This window comes from Meleagris gallopavo, chromosome 15 (genome assembly GCF_905368555.1).
Source record: "Meleagris gallopavo chromosome 15, MGAL_WU_HG_1.1, whole genome shotgun sequence".
In the NCBI taxonomy this organism is placed as follows: Eukaryota; Metazoa; Chordata; class Aves; order Galliformes; family Phasianidae; genus Meleagris; species Meleagris gallopavo.
In genome coordinates, this window is record NC_139418.1 from 15,471,130 (window position 1) to 15,487,593 (window position 16,464).

The 16,464-nt window shown below is 46.9% G+C and overlaps 2 protein-coding genes across 9 annotated transcripts in view; one reads left to right on the forward strand and one right to left on the reverse strand.

Annotated features, from left to right (window-relative positions):
- The first annotated feature begins 506 nt into the window (after positions 1-506).
- Positions 507-8,258, forward strand: SKP1 (S-phase kinase associated protein 1). Its single transcript, XM_085236955.1, has 6 exons — positions 507-634; positions 2,986-3,082; positions 5,020-5,093; positions 5,850-5,993; positions 6,638-6,778; positions 6,961-8,258. The coding sequence occupies exons 2-6, from the start codon at positions 2,986-2,988 to the stop codon at positions 6,994-6,996; spliced, it is 492 nt and encodes a 163-aa protein (XP_085093081.1). The 5' UTR covers positions 507-634; the 3' UTR covers positions 6,997-8,258.
- A 1,585-nt stretch (positions 8,259-9,843) lies between these two features.
- The window catches only part of TCF7 (transcription factor 7), a 57,179-nt gene continuing 50,558 nt past the window's right edge, over positions 9,844-16,464 (reverse strand). For 4 of the 8 annotated variants that reach the window (XM_085236947.1, XM_085236946.1, XM_085236948.1 and 1 more), the window contains one exon: positions 13,081-13,310. In XM_085236947.1, coding sequence (XP_085093073.1) covers positions 13,231-13,310 — 80 coding nt within the window. In that variant the 3' untranslated portion in view covers positions 13,081-13,230. Of the gene's footprint in view, positions 13,311-15,532; positions 15,606-16,464 lie in introns of all 8 variants that reach the window. The other 4 variants (XM_085236952.1, XM_085236951.1, XM_085236949.1 and 1 more) reach the window with 2 other exon arrangements.

Sequence of the window (16,464 nt, forward strand, 5' to 3'; positions counted from 1 at the left end):
TAATGTTTCCTGAGGAGAGAGGAAGCCCCAGTTGTGCTCGGCAGGGCGCTTATCGGCGTGTGGAGCCGCGCTGCTTTGCTAAAAGCACGAACAGCGATTCCGAGCGAAGCAACTGCCGTAATCGCAGGCTGCCGATGGACAAATAACCGCTTACAAGTCACGCACGCGCCGTCCTCACACCTCAGTCACCGCAGCCCAACACGGCCCACCAGCCGCAGGCGCTCAGCGCCGCCCCGCCGCGTGGGGGCGCCGCAGCCGTTGTTCCCGCGCGCCGCTCCCCGCCCATTGTGAGGCGTGCCGTGCGTCCGCGCCATTGCCTGACTAAAACTGACGGCTTCCGTCGGATCTCCCCGCCGCGCCGCCGCTCCGTTTTTCTCTTTCCCTGTCCCAGTGTATGCGGCACGGGGCTTTTCCTACCACACTCGCTCTTGGCGCGGTTCGGGAGCGAGAAGTGGAGGGCTACGTTCAGGCGCTCTCGGCGGGCAGCCCGGCGGTTGCGAGGCAGCGAGAGGCGGGGTCCTCTGCCCCTCCCCCTGCGCCCCTCCCCCCCACAAAGCCGCCGCCGCAGTCGAGCTCCGAGCGCCGCCGCTATCGGGTCTCGTCGGCAGCTGCTGGGCGTCGCCCGCGCTTCACGGTGAGGCCTCCGCGGGCGGGAGGCGTCGAGGCCGAGCGGGAAGAGGCGTCTGAGGCGGCCCTGTGCGGGCTGAGCCGTGGGGCCGGCTGGGGGCGGGCGGAGGGCGGCGGCGAGACCGCGGGGCTGCTGAAGGGGGAGCGGGCCGGGCCGGGCCGGGCCGGGCCGGGAGCTTGCGGTGCTGCGGGGGGGCGGGAAGGGCCGCGAGGGAAGCGCCGCGCTGTAAACAAGGCGGGGCTCCTCCCGGCGCTCCTTCCCGCTCACCTGGCGGCGCTGCGGGCACGGCGGCTCCGCGCGGCGCTGCTGTGGGCGGGACTGGGCGCCGGGCGGCCCCTCCTCCACCCCAGCCGTGATCCGGGGTGTTTCGGGTCCGCTCGGTCACAGCCGTGCTGCTCCCTGGGGCCTGTCGGTGTGCGGAGTTCTATTACGGCCAGGACGGGCTAAAACGTAACAAACGACGCTATTTGTGTACGCGATGCGCCGCTTTATCGCTGATAACGGCTGAGCTGACTTGGTTTCGGCTGATAAAGGGTCGTGCCGAGCAGGGCAGGCCGTGGTGGAAGCGGTGCAGCAGCCCCCGGACAGGCGGCTGTTCTGCATCCCGGCTGTGCTGAGCAGCGTTACGTAACGCCAGGCACGGGCTGGGAGCTGCTGCGTGGAGCGGGGCTCGTGCTGAGTGCTTCCAGCCCGGCGTTAAATGCACCGCGCTGCCTTGATATTCCTTCCCCTCCCCCTCTTTCAGAACGTGTCCAAGTTACAGCGTGGGGTTGTGCTTTAATCCTCACTTGATTTTTCTGGGCGCTCACATATACGTGTGTATCTTGAGAACGGCCACGGCTGTGTCCTTCCAGAACTCCAATCCTAATTAGAAGCAGCACTGTCATATAGGGTTACGTTGCTGTGTGAACATTAACTAGCTGCTCGCTCTGCCAAATGGAAATTAAAGCAATGAGGACTTCAGGCTGCTGTGAGCTGCTTAATAGCGTACTCTGGCTGGCCTTCGTTGGCCTCGGTTTGTTGCAGTGCTGTCAGGCTTGGCCATAGTGATGAGCTATAGGAGGCATTTGAAAAAGGATAATGTGTGTCTGCTCCAGGTGGTGCAGCTGATCCAATTTTGGTATTTCAGGTATGACTGCAGGGAGTCAGCATGCGTGGGTGGTAAACTTGGCTGGGGAAGAATGTCTGGAAAGGGATTGAAGTGAATTTGAAATTAAATGAATTTGAAATTCATTGTCTCTGGCATTTTCCTCTAAAACAACTTGCAGGCTGCACTTACAGCACATAACTGTAGATATTTTCAAGGTGTTGTATTGAGGAAAAATACGGGTGTTGCACTGGTCTGCTGCAAACGAATGTTTGAATGATAAAGGAATGCATCCCACGAGTTTAAGCACTGATTAACACATTTTTGCAGTCAGGTTTGTTGTGTCTTTCAGGTCCCTACATTTCAGTATCTCTGCAGAGCTCCAGCACAGCTTCAGACAGAAGCTGTAACCTGGTAGCTGCTGTATCAAGTGCGTGACTTCTGGCTCTGAGTTATGTGTATGAGAAGATGTTTCGTAAATGTTATTTATTAGTGAAATTTTTGCAGTCTGCCGCTTGCACTGCAGGCCTTATCAGCGTCTGAAAACCTTGGTAAAAAATACTGAGTCATCTTATCTTTTCCTAATGTTAACAAAGTGCTGATGTAACTTCCTACTCTGTAAGAGCAGTGTTAAGTGCTGATAGCGTTCCTCTTAGGGCTGGATTGCTTTTTCAGGCTCTTCAGAATGCAGAGCACTTTCTGAAGGGAGCGTTTGATCCTGGGTAGTCTGGTTTGTTTGACTCTGTTTAGGGCCAGGGGGAGTTGGACTGGAGCACATCTGGAGGTTCCTTCTGACTTCTGTTTTGTGGTTCTGGTCCAGGCGCCATCATTTGGAAACTGCTTTTGGGATTTGCCCTCAGTGAATGGTTAAAATGAGCAGTGGTTGAGTTCGAAGACAAGCAGCGTTTTGGAACTGTTGAAGGGCTGTTTTAAGAGAAAGATAGCTCTAGTGTGGTGCTGCATGTAGAAACAAATCAGTTGATTAGTAATTAGTGCTTTTGTCTATTTTATTTCGCTTTCAACTTAAGGAAAAAAATCCAGGTTCCTTCTATTTTAAATGACTGGTTGGTGTATTTGTACCAATCCTTCTTAAGCATCAGGATTAATGACCTTAGGACTGTTGATTCAAGCAGCAAGTAATTGAAGTGTGCTGTAGGTGATGCAGGGCTGTTCAGAAGCAGTATAAATAGTAGGTAACTACATTATTGAATCAGCTGAACTTGTGAAATCTGATGAACATTGTGTGAAAATAACTGTCCTTCTCTTGTAGATGCCTTCAATTAAGCTGCAGAGTTCAGATGGAGAGATTTTTGAAGTTGATGTTGAAATTGCAAAACAGTCTGTGACCATAAAGACTATGCTGGAAGGTAAGAACGTGAAGCTGAGGTAGCAGTGTGTGCAGCAGTGCTCTTGGGCAGGATCTGTGACCAAGGGGGACAAGCTGGTGCTGTGCAGCAAAGGGCTGACTTGCTATCTCGTGTCAGAGCAGCTGGAACAATTGCCAGTGCGACTTGAACATTGTTTGGGATAAATATTTTCTCTCAAACCTTGAACTGCAGCCCTCTTCTTAAATGCAGTTCCCAGCAGGCTGTCAATAAATCTCCCACTGCTTTGCCTACAGCTTGCTTCAGTTCTGTAAAAGTTAGGCAAAGTTAAGCTTAATAAATACTTCTAATTTATATTAAGATGAGCTTTTCTTTTAATTGTGCAAGTTATTGTTGCTCTCTGACGGTCTTAAATGGAGAAGGTAAACATAAATTAATGCAATGAATGAAGAGTTGAAGGGAGATCTGCATTTATGCAGTTAAATTATTTGATAAATAGTTGGTTCTGATCTCTTGCTGACATGAATTTGAAACAAAAGAACTCGTGGTGGGGGAGGGGAGTTGCCAGATGGCTGAGATACAGAGCAAACTGTGTCTAATCTGTCTGGTGCAAATCCTCATTGTTTACTGTTTTCTTTCCAGTTTTTGGGCATATTCACGAGTTTGGGCATATTAGAAAATATCTTCTTGTAGATCTAGTTAAAATGAAGTCCTTGGCTGTGTATCCTTGGTTGTGACTCCTCATACGCAAGAACAGTAACAGAAATAAGGTTGAAATACAGCAACCATTGGACCACTTCAGTTCTGATAATGAGATGCTTTCAGACATGATGAGCAACACGAACAGGAAACCTGACAATCAGTGGGAATACAGTGGGAATGTAATTCCTCTCCTTTTTCTCACACGCAGGCTGTGTCACTGGCAGTGTTTGGTGACAGACAGGAATTGATGAAAATGCCTGTGCTGAGGGTATTGTAAGCTGGGCACCACCAGCTGGCCTCTTAGTGATCTGACCAAGATCCAGTCTGCTAACCAGCATTAGAGAAAAGACATTTTGCTGTATAGATCTTTAAGCACCATCAGTTAATACCTGCTGCTTTGTTTGATGTCAATGAAGGGGAAGAGGTAAAAAGTGAAATTGCATCAGGCATCATGAAACCACCAGTGAAGTTCTGATTTTCTGATAAGAGATGAAACTCCAGCTTAGGAGGGGTGGGGATGAGCTGAGCAGCGCTGACTGACGATGGGGTACTTCTTGAGTTACTTCCCTGTGCCAGCAACTTAGGATAGACTGTTTGGTGATGTCTTACACCAATATCTGTTAGTACATTCAAAGGATGCATTTGGAGTTTCCAGTAGTTGGTAACATATCCCTTTAATGTCAGCACTTTGGTTTCAGAATCTATGAAATTAGATATTCCAAACAAAAAGTAGTACTAATTGATATCCCACTAATGACAGTAGTTGACTTGTCTAAATACAATAGCTTCAGTATTTACTGCTCCCGTGCAAGACAAAATGTTGTCTGTACTCACCACGTGGGGTCTAAGTTCTTATTTGATAAAGGAATGGGAGACCTTATTTGAAACAATTAGGTTTAACTTGCGGATTGAAAATGGTAAACATTCATAAATGTCTTCTTTAACATTCTGTTCCCAGAACACGGGACTATCACGTTCTGCTGTGACAAGTAACTGACTTAATAGGTTGTTCATGCTCAAAGCATGTCAGCATCTCTTTGGAGGCAGCACTGTTAAGCTACTTAGCTTACAGGTAGTGGAACCCAGCATGTATAACGCAGCCGTGCCTCTGCAAAACCACCCTGAAGTTTCTGCCTTAGCTTAGACATCATTTGCTATTTGTCTGTTCAGCTCAGTATTGTTAGAATAGTTATTGTTATTGTTAGAATTGATGAAGCAGCCCAGGCTGGAGAAAAAGGCTTTAGGCTGCTGACTGCAAGTCATCTTTCCATTTGTAGACTTGGGAATGGATGATGAAGGCGATGATGACCCAGTCCCTCTTCCAAATGTCAACGCAGCTATTTTAAAAAAGGTAAGGCACTGAGAAGTGGTCGTGTTGTGTATCAGTAATGAGATGTGAGATTAATGCTGGTGTTAAATATTACTATTCAAAATATCTCCCAAGTGTTGACTACAAATGTAGCAATGAGTAGTAGTAGTACAAATGTAGTAATGAGGTGCATGAGCACAGTTTATCTCAGAACTGGGATGAGGCTCACAGCTCCTGGTTAAAGACCTACATGAATGACCTTCTGGAATGGCAGTTGGAGGCTGGGCAGGGCTCCTAAGGCATAGGGCTGGTGCTGGACATCTGTGCTCACTGGCATCTCATGGTTTTAAAGCACTGATTGTAACTGGGTTGTGTGAGCTGAGGTGGCTCTTAATGAGTTCAGAATGTAAGGAGAAGGGTTAAAGGGCAGGCAGCGGTGAGAGTCACAGTCAGTGAGTGTCCCAGCTCCTCAAAATGAGGTTGTGTTACTTCTGTATGGTCCTGTGAGTGTTAGCACAGGATTTATTGTTAACTTTGACTGCTAGGAGCTGCTCTTTAGAATCCTGAATATTTAATAGACTGGCTGCTGTCTCAGTTGAGCTTTGTGAAGACTGTCGGGTTCCAGGATTGGGGATTAGTTCTTCTAAGAGGAAAACATAAGATGATGAAACATGAACAGGTGATTCTAATATCAATCCAGAGGGAAAAGTACAGTGCTCCTAAAACAAAGTTATGTTAGAGTTGAGGCCTAATGGGAAAATCACTTGAGTAAAAGTTTATTATCAAAACTGTAATTAGGTGATTCAGTGGTGCACCCATCACAAAGATGATCCACCTCCTCCTGAGGATGATGAGAACAAGGAGAAAAGAACAGATGACATCCCTGTGTGGGATCAAGAGTTTCTGAAAGTAGACCAAGGAACACTTTTTGAACTCATCCTGGTAAGTATGTTCTGGAAGCATAAAGGCTGTGGCTGCACAGTGACCTCTGTTTGTTTTACCAGTAAGTCTTGATGCTTCTTGAATAACTTCTCAGTGTAGAGAATGTGGGGAGGGCAGCTGGTTGGCTGAAATTGGTGAATGGTAGATGCTTGTTACCACCATGCTAGGCACTAATTTATGCTTGCTCATCTATCAGTTCCTATACTTGTCTGGAGTTGTGGCCCTACAGCTGACTCTCTTCACTTTTGAGTCTTGGCTGATGGCTTATTACTTTAAGTGGTGTTTTAGAGACCTGCATAAATACAAATTTCTAAAAAAGCTAGATTAGTATCTTACATGATACTTCAACCTAGTGGCTCCTGTCTTAGCTAGCTAACAGCACTCCAGTGTTTAACATCTCAGAGGTGTGTGCAAGGTTCTGAAAGCCTTGTAGGAAAGGAGATGGGGCTTTCATGGTAGAAATGACTCCTGTTTGGCAAGTAAGCTTTAGGTAGTTAATTCAGGGTTCTAGTTAGAAGCTTCTCAGAGTGGTTTGGCTCTTTGTGGTTACAGCATTCTACAGTGCTGGGAGCAAAACTTTAGTAGTATGTCTGCAGAGGCAGAAAATTGATCTGGAAGCTTTAAATTTGGAAACTGTTTTACAGGCTGCAAATTACTTGGACATCAAAGGTTTGCTTGATGTCACATGCAAGACAGTTGCCAACATGATCAAGGGGAAAACTCCAGAAGAAATTCGCAAGACATTCAATATTAAGAATGACTTCACTGAAGAGGAGGAAGCACAGGTACTTGATCTGGGTTTAATTATAATTTAGCTGTTTTTCTGCTGCATTAACATGTGATGCTTCACAATTTCATAATGTTATGCCTTTCTACAGTAAGTAAACTCGAATGCTTGTAGGAGTTTACTTTCCCTTGAGCTTTTAAAGCTTACTGCATCACGTTACCAGTTACGTTGTTCTTCCAGGTACGTAAGGAGAACCAGTGGTGTGAAGAGAAGTGAAGCATTGTGCCTGACACTCGAACACTGTAAGGATTGTTCCAAATACTAGTTGCACTGCTCTGTTCATAATTGTTAATATTAGACAAATGCAGCAGCAAATGAAGTTGTGTTAGCAAGATATTGTTCCCTTTGCATGTGTAGTGTTGTTTTTTTTGAGTATAAATTTAAATCGGCGTTTTTACTAGTGTAATGGGATGTCTTTTTACTTTACTCTGCAACGAATAAAACTGAACCAAGTGTGGATTCTGTTTGGAAAGTAGCACTTAAGGTTGTCATTTTCATTATACTTTTTTAACTGTTCCTAGTCCAGTTACAATCTTAAGTGTTGACTCCACCATTGTAAATAAAACCACCTTTGCTTTCTTCTTCAGGAAGAACAAAACACTTATTTACAGGGTATTGATGGCTTCAGAAAGGAAAATTAAATGTGTCTTGGGGAGCTACATAAAGTTTAAAAAAAAAAAAATTGTTGGATTTCTTACAGAGACATTTTGGAAAAATTGGTATTACTTAACGCTATCTAACTTTAAGGATGGTTCTTGTTCTGCATTTAAAAAAAAAAAAAAAAAGAAAAGATCTGTCCACTTCTTTGTCCTGTTGGTCTTGCCTGATAGGCCAGTGAATAGTGAAAGATGTGAGCTAGAGCTAAGCAAGCTTCTGGCAGCAAACTTGGCAGACTTCTACCATGTCCTGAAGCCGTGCCTCTAGCTGCTAGCAGATGGAACGTGTGCTGCTTCATGCACAGGACAGGTGTGTTTTTATTTTTATTTTTTGCTAAAAGTGGAACCCAGGTTTGACCAAAAATGACTGACATTACCAAAGTTAATATTATTGACCTGTGCATGCCATTAGTGGCTGTTTTTTAGGCAATTTTAAACTACCCTTGTGATGTAGCTCTTTAAAACATGGTTTTCATGTATCCATGGGAGATCTTTTTGCCTATATATGTGATACTTCTGCTTGTAGAGACTTCTTATTGCATACAAAGCTAATGCAATATTGAGCTTGACTTCTTTGGACAAGGCCACTTGCAACTAGTTAAACAGTAACTGGTTTCCTGATTTTTATTTTAATTTTTTTTTTACAGTTCCCTTATAGGGAGTAGGGGGTGGTTTTGTGGTAGATCTGAGGTGTGCTCTTAGCTTGTATTGCATTCCATTCTCTGTATAAATCTTAGAGTAGAATGAACCTTAATAAACATACTTATCTCACTTTAAATATCAGTGTTTCACTTCTGAATTAATAAAGGGCTTTTAAACTTCTATTTGCAAACGGTTCTAATTGTAACTAGACAGCCTGTCACTTCTTTCTGAGCAATAGCACTGAGGGATTGGTTAACTGAAATAAAATCTGTATCTATTTTAAATGATTAGAATGCAAGCTGCTGGTCAGTCACAGTCAGCAGCTCCTCAAGTGAAGTCTGAAGCTAAATCCAGATGGATTTTTTTGATGGCTTACCAGCTTTGAGGTAATCTTGCTTTGATGTAACCATTAATGAAAGCATTCATAACTTGTTCTAAAGCAGCACTCAGATCCATGCTTTGGAGGCAGCTGCTGGTCACATATGCTTATTCATAAGGCTGCTGGGCCTGCCTTTGTGCAGCTGATAGCATTGTCAGTGGGCATAAAATGCTCCAGTGTTACAGACTGGGACGTTCCAGCCTGCCAAGCATCCTGCATTGTAAACAGCACAACTCTGTTAAACTACCACTAGTGAAAAGCTGCTGGTCACAGTTCTTGCAGCTCAGCGTTCAGCTTACCCTGCATTCTTACAAGAAATAAATCCATCTCTGTGCATGAAGTAAGCGTTCAGGATACACTGGTTTCATCCCTGAAGTGACCATTCTAATAGAGAAGCTGTAGTTGTGCTCAGTGGTAAAAGCCTACAGATGCTTCCCTGAGGTGTTGGTCAGCAGCAGCTGCTGCCTCATGTGGTGCCTCCCTGTGCTGTAAGATGAGGAAGAGACAGAAGCAGTTTAGCTTGTCTTCCTTGTAGCCTTGCTTCTACTGTTTGCATAAAGCACCTGTGGCAAGAATTGCTAATTCTTGAAACAGCTTGCCTAAGAAATAACCCTTTGTGGTCAGATGCTTCAGTGGTGAACTGAATGCCTTTGGCTTCTGCTCCGGAATCGTGCCAGTTGGCTGCTGGTATGAGTAGTTTGCCCAAAGCTGATGCTGCTGTGGCAGCATGGCACAGTATGCAAAAGGGCTGGCTTTGTGCTCGGAGCATTGTGGCAGATTTTGATGTTAGTAGCCTTGTTCATTAGGAATCCAACTTTAGGAATACAGCTTGCCTTCTCTGGTTGAAATTCCCCTGTAGTGCTGGCTCAGGCTTTGTCCCAGTACGTGAGGTGTATGGCAGTGCAAGAAAACACTATTTGAATCTCTGCTGGCACAAGCTGTAGAGAGGGACCTTCTGCACAAGGGTGCTGTGGGTACAGAGCAGCTGCTGCATGGGTTTTCCTCTTCAGCTGAACCTGCTGTGCCTCTGTGTCCTGTATCAGCAGGCAGCCATGCAACACCAGCACCTGAAATGCAGACACTGTCCACTGTTTCCACTGCTGAACTTGATGTCAATCATTAACTGGCACGGTGCTGCATAATCACTTCTGTCCCAAGTCGTGGCCTAATGAGGGAGTGCTGCTCTTGGCTGGAGTGATGAAATGGGGACACAGTGGGGAGGAGGAAGTCAGCAGTAGTGATCGGTTTATGTGGAAGGAAGTATTCTTCATGGCTCGCAGTCTCAGCCTTACCTACTGAAGGCTACTGGAAGTTATGCTAAAATGCTTACACATAAAGTACAAAAAAATGTCTTCAGTTCTAAGGAATAATTAACTGACACTCTGATAGGATTATAATTTCCAGTGGCCTATTTTGAATAGCCAGACTGGCAATTACTTTATTTATAAAGCTATAAACATATTTTGAACATAAAAGCCAAAAAATACAAACTTGGTGAAGTAAAAAAATTACAACAAATGATGGATAATCATTGGACAAATGAAAGTACAGCTGCAAAACATTTATCCCTGCTACATACATACAGTGGTTGTACTTGGTTTAATGAAGTGGTATTTCCGTGACTTCTACATTCAAACTGGTTTCAGGAATTCAAATATGTATTTCAAGAGAAATTGAAATTGCTGTAAAAACTGAAAAAAAAAATTCTTTTTGCGATTAAGAACTTCAGGGCGATGTTTTCCTTCTATTAAAAAAGCACATGAACACAAAATAATAACACTTCATATAGCATTTCTCAAGATTTCTTTTGGCATTAATAAAAGTAACTCTGTTTTGGCATTGCTAACCACAGGGCGGTATCAGAAGTTGGTCAGCTCGCTGTTCTGTCTCAGAAAGGGGCAGCTCTGAGCTCTCTTATGTGTTTTGGGGAAAGAAATACGCTTTCTCAGTTGTGCCATGTAAGCATTCAGGTAACAGCAAAGGCCGAGATGCTGCTGTGTTGGTGTGAGACCTGTTCAGGAGCATCGGTCAGGAAGTGTGTACCTGTCTGTGCTGTGGGAATGCCCACCTCTGTGCACAGGAAGGCTCCTGGAGGAGGGAAGGCAGGTTTCCCCAAGGAGATTGTGCAGGAATTGGATGGAATAGCAGTGATGAGAGGAGGCTGTAACACAGCTGGGTCTTTTCCTGGTCAGCATGCCCTGACCGAGGCGGGCAGTGTGGGCACCATGGAGGGGCTGTGAGTAGCCTTGAAATAGATGCAGGGAAGTCCTAACGAGTTCTGAAATGAATGAGGGCTGCTTAGTGCTACTCGGTCCTTGGTCACAGCATGCAGTTTAATACTGGTCAGGACTTTCCCTTAAATTTCCTCTGGTGTTACTTAGAGACGTCTGGTTTTTCTTTATACCCATCTTTGCTGCTAAGTTACATTTCATCCAACCACGAAGTACCAACCAGGCATTACGTTACGCCAGCTTTACACCCAGTTCTGCCCACTGATGGGCGCAGTGTGGCCGATTTGCCAGCTGTGGCTTTTACAGTAGTTGTCACTTGGACAGCACCTTACATCAGAGGGTCTCAAGGTGAAGAACGGTGAGCTGAGACAAAGTTTTTCTTAAGGTTTATATATATAATGTATAGTCAGGAGAGTCTGTCAGGTCTGGGAATGGCTCGCTGAGTTGCTGTGCTTGCTGAAATAACTTAAAGACGAGTGGGTGGTGTGTGAGCAAGGGCTGCATCCTTAACCCTCTGAGTGCAGTGTGTGCAGCTGGCGGGCACTCCAGGTAATGCTACTTCTCTGAGGGTTAGAACAGCTCTGTAAGTCTGTGCACGTCGCTTTCATTCAGTGCTTCTCAAGTTACATTTACACAGAAGAGGAATAAAGCAATAAGTTTGGGTCTTCTAAACTAAAACGAATTAAAGATCTACACTACTATAAGCGGAAGTACCTAAATTAGGGGAATAAACCCAGAGATGCTCTATAGAATAATCAGTGGTCTTTTTTTTTTTTTTTAATTTTCAATCTTTGATGCATAAACTTGTTTTAAAAAGTTGAGTCCAATGTAAAAAAATCCGGGTTTTTGTTTTAAGAAAAAAAATACAAAAATATTTTTTTACATTATAAAGGTCATCTTAAATTTCTTGCAGTTCTACAATAATATTACTACGTAATTTGTAGTCAGTACTCTAAAACCTATTCTGTAAAGTAGAAAAAAATAGACCCCTCTCCCCCTCAGCTTGGTGTTCTGTTTCTCTTCAGCAGTCTAAAATACATTTCTTTCAAGCAGGAAAAAATACCGGCACCAGACCGGACTCTGGTCTGTGTGCCAAGTGTGTAAACATAGAGAAAATCAATACATTTGGTTAAGTTGGGATTTACATCAGTTTATGGAGATCAGAATCTGTCCACAAATCAAAAGGTAAGATACCAGAACCTGGTAAATATTCTCAGGCTGGAGAGAAGGCCTTGACGTTTGGCCTCGTTGCGAGGGGTGAGGGAGATCTGTTAGAAAAAGCTCAGGTAAGTTCTTTAAAAAGACACCAAATCAGCAAGAAAGGTTTTTGATCTTGCAGAGGGTAAGTAGAGCCTGTGAGCAGAGGGCAGGGCAGGGTGCTGCTGCTCCGGGCTGCACAGCAGGAGAGCGTGGGGCTCAGCTCCTTCCTGCAGCCTGGCCTCAGCTGGCTTGTGAGATGGAGCGCTGTGCTCCCGACTGCCTCAGTCAGGCTGTGTGGCTGCTTGCCCTACGTGCTCCTCGTGTGTGCTGAGTTAAGGGGAGGCTTTTTGAGGCTCTCCCAGCCCATTGCAGGGCAATTCCCGCTGTCTGAATTTGCAGCAACCAAAGCAAAACAGCGGGGAGACCCTGCGCCGGGCTGACGTGGGGAGCAATCCTCTGCCCTGCATTACACTGATGGGATTCAACGTGTCTGCACAGAGACTATTACCTGTAAACAGTACCTTCCTGTTGTCAAACAAGAAGTTTAAAACATACATCTCATTAGTTTAAATATTTCTCTATCATCCAGTCAGATCGGAAAGCTAGCATCGCTACATTTCATTTTCAGACACAAGGGCTTTTACAAAAGGCTCCTATTCCAGCTTTTCCAGCTCTGTGGTATAACAGCTACAGGAGGACTACAGTCTAAAGCAGCTCAGAAGGCAGGACGTGGAAGCCAGTGTCAGAGTTAGAGCACCTACCACCTACTGCAGCAAGCTGGGGATCTCTCTTTGCTTTCTGCCACACTCACAGATACGCAGTAAAAAAAAGAAAAGCCCTCAACAAACAAAAAAGCAGCACAGGGCAGGGACAAAAGGCTTATTTACTCATCAGCACTTCAAATTTTGGCAAGTTTTGTTGTTTTGTTTTTTTTTTTAACCTTTTTAAAAATCACTTTGCTATCTTTAACCACCACCCTCCCCCCAAAGAATCAAATGCTTTCCAGCATCCCCCAATCGTTCTGTTGCCTAACTGCAGTGAAACAGGGAATTGGGTCTCTGGTCCTTTTCAGTGGGAGAGCAAAGTGCCCAGTGGTCTCAGCAAACACGGTGGGTGTGGGACTACGTCCCCGTGGAAGCCACGCTGCAGGCTGAGGGCTCTGCGGGTGCAGGAGAGCACCCGGTGCTGGGTCTGGAGCAGCAGGCAGCAGCTGTGATGGGAGCAGAGACCGGGAGGGGGTCGGTGCGTTCTCTGTGTGTGGAGTCTGCGGGGGCTGCAAGCTTGTCTGAAGGGAAAGCAGAGGATATGCATTGGAGTGCATCCAGGGGGGAGGGAGGGGAGTCTATAGCACTTCCATCGGAAGAAACTGGGCTGGCACAGCGTCCTTCTCCTTGTAAGTACCGAATGCACTTCTTTTTCCTCCTATGAACAGTGAAGAGAGTTATCTGTAAATAAAGGGTGAGTTTACAGTCACAAAACGCCGAGCAGAGCGCGGGGCGGGGCGGGGAGCGGAACGGCGCGGAGCCGCAGCGGGGAGATCCGCCGCCTGTGGGCGTGAACCGGCGGCGCCGCTGCGCCGCGCCCGCGAGGGGGCGCCATAACGGCGGCGGCAGCAGCGCTCCGGCCGCGCCGCCATCCCGCTATTGGCTGCGGCGGCTGCCGCGCTGCGGAACGCGGCCGTGGAGCGGTGCCGGCTCAGGCCGTGCCGCGATGTGCGCTCCGCATCGCTTGTTGGCTTTCTTCCTAAGGAGAAGCGAGTCGACCCGAACTCTTCTGAGCGTTTCTACCTGCAGCGCGTTTCCTACCACGGCCCTAGCCTTGTGTGCAGTATGTTACCTGTCGGCTGCTTTTCTTTGCAGCAAAAGCCTCTGACCTCCACCCACCCGGAAAGCCATCCATGGTTCCAAAGCACAGAGCTCTGAGGATGTCCCCTAGCAGTGGTGAGGGAGCGATTCCCCGCTCGAGGCACTGATAACAACAGCACAGCTACAACAGGCAGAAAGAACCCCTTCCTTCTGCTCAGCTCCCTGCCTGGACTGTCTCAGCCGAGGAAAACAGATCAAATGGAGAACTGGCTGATCAGGCACACACCTCTCTTTGATCTCACTAATGAAAAACGACACAGTGATGGAATATGCATTAAGAAGCCCAGTATTAAACACGACTTTGCACTGGCTGCGAACAAGAGAAATGGCATTGCTGCTGTCAGTGGCATCGTTAGCTGGGGTGACCCAATTAAGACGGCACGAAACACGACAGCGCTGCTGAAAGGAACATGGAATGCTACGTGGGCTGCAGCTCCCAGAGCAGCGAAGCCCCAGGATGAGCCGTGCTTCCTACAGGCAATTCAGGAGCAGCTGCAGGATGGAGAGCCTCCATGACTTCCTTGTAGGATGACAGGAACCTATCAGTTGATTCATCGAGGTGTTGATTCAATTTGATTTAAAATGATGGAGAAGCAGATTTGATACTAAAGCTTGCACGGCTCCTATACAGCTAAAAGGATGCATCCCTGTCCTTTAGGAACTACAGCACCCTGCAGCATCTTGTCCTGGTGAAAGGGTGAAACCTCCAGCCAGGAACACCCGTTTTTCACCAGTTAGTCCTGTGGAGTAGAAACCTCAGGTGGGAGCTGCTCTCTACAGGTGTTTGTGACCACTGCAGGGAGGACAGAAGCCCTTGAACTAGCAGCAGTCCGTTAGTACAAGCAATTGCAGAAAAGATGTGACTAAGTAGCATTTGAAAGGCAAAAGTTAAATAAAAAAGCATGCTAAGGTCTACAAACTCAGCAGGCTGTGTTAACTGGAAGCAATGCAGAGGATTAGAGCCAAAGCTGAATGAGGAGAGTTCAAATGAAGTCGCATAATTGGAATTGTCTGGGTTGGAAGGGACCTTTAAGGCTATCTGGTCCCCCTCCCCACAATAAGCAGGGAAACCCACAGCTCCGTCAGTGCTCAGAGAACCCCAGCCTCACCTGGGCTGTCTGCAGGGACGGGGAAACCTAAACCTAAGGATTCCTAAGCTAAACCTCCTTGCTCATACCTGGGGCTTTGCGATCTGCTGGGTCTGGGAGGCACCGGTCCTCACTCAGCCCACATCAGCCACGAGGGACCCGGTGACCCCAACTGCTGGGGATTTGCTCCAGGATTCAGATTTGGATGGACTGAATGATTTCCCCCGCTTCAAGCTGCAATAAGCACATTCATTCTGAGGTCATGCCCTAGAAACCCAAGGTGTGGAACGTTTGCAAACCAGCTCCTTGCTTGGGGTTTTCCCACTCCATGCTGGGTGCTGCAAACCAACAAGTTGCATCTCAACATACATGGTTACCTCTAGGATAAATAGCAAAAACCTCAGGAAAATTAGCAAAGACCTTCACCACTCACAACTGGCCCTCAAGGGGTGTTTGTAAATGGGTGGAAAGCCCCACACCACGGTCACAGAGGCAGATCTGGAAAGTAGCTTTTAACTCCAGGGATGCTCATTGGCATCACAGGGACATTGCCCTTGCAGCTCAGGGACAACAGCCACCACGGGTGCCCAGACAGAGCCCTGCAGGAGCATCCCTGGTGTGCGGAGGAGCAGAAAGCAGTGCCAGACCCGCAGCCCAGGAGAACCCCGCGAGGTGGAGATGTGATACACACCTGCACGGGCCGCACCAGTCCGTTTGTTGGTTGAGGCCAAAGCGAGCTCTGCATTTCTTAGGAGAGGCAGGATCTGAACACAGAAGCATGCGTGGCGGAGAATGGGCAAGGCAGAGGCACAAAGAGGAGGAGGAGCAGGAGGAAGAAAAGAGGCAACATCATTTCAGCCGCTTAACACACCACTAACAGACTACAATCCCAAGTTTTGTTTCTGCAACAGAATGGTGGTGGCACCATTTCTCCTGTAAAAAAAGTGATTGTTAGGGAAAAAAAATAAATAAAATCAGTGATCGCAGCAGGGAAGGGGGTTGCGAAGCAGCACCCAGCTCGGCTGCAGGACACTACCAGGAAATTCACATCTTTTTGTGACACCTCCACATTCCTAAAGGCTGGGAAAGCTGCCAGGTGACAGAGCTGCTGCCTGCAGTGCTCCTTACCTGCTCCCTGCAGCATCTAACCAGGTGCCAGTGAGCGGGCTGTGGGCAGCAGAGAGGAGAGGAAACGTTGCAGAAGCGCAGGAAAGCGGAGGTGGTACCGCAGAGATCAGCCCCAGCTGCTCAGCTCTGCCCTGCAGCCCCTGGGATTGCCTCCAGCCACTTTTCCAGCCCTACTGCAGCACTGGAGAAGGGCACCTTCCTGCCTGCACCATCAGCAACATTCCCATCCACAGAAGGTGAAATCAGTATTTTTCTATCACACACAAGCCGTATGTTTACATGGATAGATGCACACTACACATACACTGCAATGCTTGCATTCTCAACATCCTAGGCACTGAATGTGATCAACAGCATTAATTAAACTGAAGTCATTGCTGGGACACGTTTTTGGAACTGCTTTTTATGGGCAGCTCAAAGAGGGCATCATACAGCCACTAATGGAGCTGTGTGAGCTGAGCTGTGTCATCCCAGCAATCCCAGCAGCACAGGCAG

What these genes read in the sequence shown, in the direction of transcription:
- SKP1 (XM_085236955.1), top strand. Translation starts at nt 2,986, where the DNA reads ATGCCTTCAATTAAGCTGCAGAGTTCAGATGGAGAGATTTTTGAAGTT. An exon ending in ACGCAGCTATTTTAAAAAAG is followed by an intron (nt 5,094 to 5,849) that starts GTAAGGCACTGA and finishes AACTGTAATTAG; the next exon opens with GTGATTCAGTGGTGCACCCA. An exon ending in CTGAAGAGGAGGAAGCACAG is followed by an intron (nt 6,779 to 6,960) that starts GTACTTGATCTG and finishes TTGTTCTTCCAG; the next exon opens with GTACGTAAGGAGAACCAGTG.